At 47.2% G+C, this 3,630-nt stretch overlaps 1 protein-coding gene across 1 annotated transcript in view; it reads left to right on the forward strand.

Annotated features, from left to right (window-relative positions):
* The first annotated feature begins 430 nt into the window (after positions 1–430).
* LOC117953076 (titin-like) overlaps positions 431–3,630 on the forward strand; it is a 225,219-nt gene continuing 222,019 nt past the window's right edge. The window contains 1 exon segment of the mRNA XM_034885791.1: positions 431–656. Within this exon segment, the coding sequence (XP_034741682.1) occupies positions 510–656 (147 nt within the window). The 5' untranslated portion in view covers positions 431–509.

Here is a 3,630-nt window from a genome sequence, read left to right on the forward strand (position 1 = left end):
GTGTGTGTGTGTGTGTGTGTGTGTGTGTGTGTGTGTGTGTGTGTGTGTGTGTGTGTGTGTGTGTCTGTCTGTCTGTGTTTGTGTGTGTGTCTGTGTGTGTGTGTGTGTGTGTGTGTGTGTCTGTGTGTGTGTCTGTGTATATTAGAGTTTGTATAGAGCTCTGAATACAAAGAAGGGAAATCTTATAACAGGATTTAAAAACCGGAAGAAACTGAGAAAGCCCGTTCCCCTTGAAGGAGCAAGTGGCTTCAACAACTCAGCGATGTGGACCAGAGCTAGTCCACGACGGGCTTTAAAAATAACCAATTCTTAAAATCAATCCTAAAATGAACTGGGAGCCAGTGAACAGGGGCAAGACCAGGGCCTATTTGAGCCTACAGGGTGTACATAAAGTCCCTGAACCTGGTCCTGTCTCTTCCCCCCTGCAGCTGTCTGCGTCTGCAGAGGTCCTGCCGCCCTGGAAGCAGGCGGGCTACGCATCTGAAGCAGTCTACGCAAGCGTGACCGGCATGGCCATGGCGAGCAGCGTGACCGGCGTTGCCACGGCGACCAGTATGACCAGTATGACCAGTATGACCAGTATGACCAGTGTGAGCAGCGCCAGCCAGCTTCAAGTGGAGAAACACTGGGAGCAGCAGGTCACCGCCACCAGAGAGGTGAGGACGCCGGAGTGTCGTTAACGGGACGCTGCATGCACTCGCTCAGAATACCAATAATATCACGATACACAGCTCCGTGTACCAATAATATCACGATCCACGGCTCATAATACCAATAATATCACGATCCACGGCTCAGAATACCAATACTATCACGATACACAGCTCCGTGTACCAATAATATCACGATCCACGGCTCATAATACCAATAATATCACGATACACGGCTCAGAATACTGGTACTATCATGATGCATGGCTCGGGATGCCGATAATATCACGATACACAGCTCAGAATACCAATAACATCACAATACATGGCTCAGAATACCAATAATATCACAATACATGGCTCAGAATACCAATAACATCACAATACACGGCTCAGAATACCAATAATATCACAATACACGGCTCATAATACCAATAATATCACGATACACGGCTCAGAATACCAATAATATCACGATACACGGCTCAGAATACCGATAATATCACGATACACAGCTCCGCGTACCAATAATATCACGATACACGGCTCAGAATATCAATAATATCACAATACATCCTTTCCTACATACTTCCTTTCTTCCTTCATATTTCCTTTCTTCCTTCACTACCTACTTCCTTCCTTCTTTCCTTCCCTTTTCCTCCTTCCCTACCTACTTCCTTTCTTCTTTCTTTCCTTCCTCCTTACATCCTTACATAAAGTCTAGAGCTGCATGATTATTTAACTATTACATTAATCTGTATAAACACAACAGGAAAAGGTTAAGTGGAGTTTTATCTTAATTCTCTGAGTCTTTCCAACGTTGTTCGTCTGTATTTTTTTATATAAGCTGCATGTTAGTCTGAGTGTGAACTTTAAAGGTCCCATGACATGGTCTTTGGATGCTTTTTTAGACCTTAATGGTCCCTAATACTGTATCTGAAGTCTCTTTATATAGACCTTAGTGGTCCCTAATACTGGATCTGAAGTCTCTTTTATATAGACCTTAGTGGTCCCTAATACTGTATCTGAAGTCTCTTTTATATAGACCTTAGTGGTCCCTAATACTGTATCTCAAGTGTCTTTTATATAGACTTTTGTGGTCTCTAATACTGGATCTGGAGTCTCAAAGCACAGAAAGGGGAGGTAACCTTTCCCCTATGACCTCATAAAGGGAAGATTCCAGATCAGCCAATCTGAGTTTTCGTTTTCTCATAGGCAGAGCAGGGTACCCAGGGCTTGGTTTACACCTATCTCCCATTCTAGCCCCTGGGGGGCCATAGGCAGGCTGGGGGACATTTTCATGCCATGGGCCCTTTAAAGTGTTTTTGACATGTTGGCTAACTGTGAGTCAGTGCTCGGCCCGGCTCTGCCTGTGTGTGTTGACGTGTCCATGTGCTATGAATGCGTCAGGACGAGCATGTTTCCCAGGACGATAAGAGCGTTGCCGTGGCTACCGTCGTGGCGGCGGTGGATCAGGCTCGTAGCCGGGGGCTGTCTGAGGCCGCGGGGTCCGGAGACCAGGTAGAAATCTCCAGAAACCTGCACGGTTCCTCCTTAATGCTGCTTGTGTGCATGTATAAATGGATTGTTGCATTATTTGGGACTCTGGGTCGAGGATCTTGTCCCAGACGTCCTGCGGAGGACGTCCTGAGCTCTGTGTGCTGACCTTTGTGTCCCCAGGCTGAGGGCGGGGTTAAAGCCGAGGCGGTGGCCACGGTGCTGGCCGCCGTGGACCTGGCGCGGGTCCGAGGCGCTAAAGACGAGGAGGCTGTGGAGGGAGAGATGAGGTCGCTGGGGGCAACAAGCGAGGAGAAACATGTTGTTGCTATGAAAACGCTTCCTGTTGAGGCTCCGGCGGAGCAGCACAGAGTCACCATGGAAACCAAGGTCGCAGGAGTTTAATAGCGGATGTGATTTGTGACAACAGAGACGCAAAGTCCCGACTTTCCCTGTGGCCACCCTGGGACCTTATTTCATCATTCAGACCCTGTTCAGACCACGTTCAGACCACTTTCAGACCCTGTTAGGACCATGAGTTACACATATCATTCAGACCATGTTCTGACCAAGTTCAGACCATGTTCTGACCAAGTTCAGACCATGTTCTGACCAAGTTCAGACCATGGTCTGACCAAGTTCAGACCATGTTCTGACCAAGTTCAGACCATGTTCTGAACGTGGTCAGACCATGTTCTGAACGTGGTCTGACATTTCCATGACTTTACTATCCAATGAGAGCCTGGCTATCTGCATCCTTTACCCAGCTCATGAATATTAATGAGCTCAGGCAGCATGACATCATCATATATGTAATTCATGGCTTGATGATCTGGTCTCCTTCCGTTCAGCGGAGACATTTTTAGGAAAATAAAGTCCCGTGGTGTCCCCGGGACGTGGAGGGACGTCTCTTTAAGAGACTGTTTCACCTTCTTACCATGACTCTGTTGGTCACTCCAGATTCAGAAGACCGCCGAGCTCGCTGGTCTCGCCCCATCTCCACTTCCTCATTTCACTGTTTCTAAAGTTACAGTCCCAAAATCTGAACCGAGCCACGAGGTAAGAGAGGAGCAGCCCCCCCCAACCCCGCCCCCCCCCCCCAATATCCTCCCATTTCATCACCTTTAACTCCACATCTAAACGTCCGGTCTCCACTGGTGTGTTCTGTGGTGTGATTCACTTTCTGCTCACATCCTAAAATATGTCATCAGGAGAAACAAGCTGTAATGTTACCCTACAGGACAGATGTTCATCATCAGGTAGAAACAAGCTGTAATGTAACCCTACAGGACAGATGTTCATCATGAGGTAGAAACAAGCTGTAATGTTACCCTATAGGACAGATGTTCATCATCAGGGAGAAACAAGCTGTAATGTAACCCTACAGGACAGATGTTCATCATCAGGAGAAACAAGCTGTAATGTTACCCTATAGGACAGATGTTCATCATCAGGGAGAAACAAGCTGTAATGTTACCCTACA

This window comes from Etheostoma cragini, chromosome 11, assembly GCF_013103735.1.
Source record: "Etheostoma cragini isolate CJK2018 chromosome 11, CSU_Ecrag_1.0, whole genome shotgun sequence".
Lineage (NCBI taxonomy): Eukaryota > Metazoa > Chordata > Actinopteri > Perciformes > Percidae > Etheostoma > Etheostoma cragini.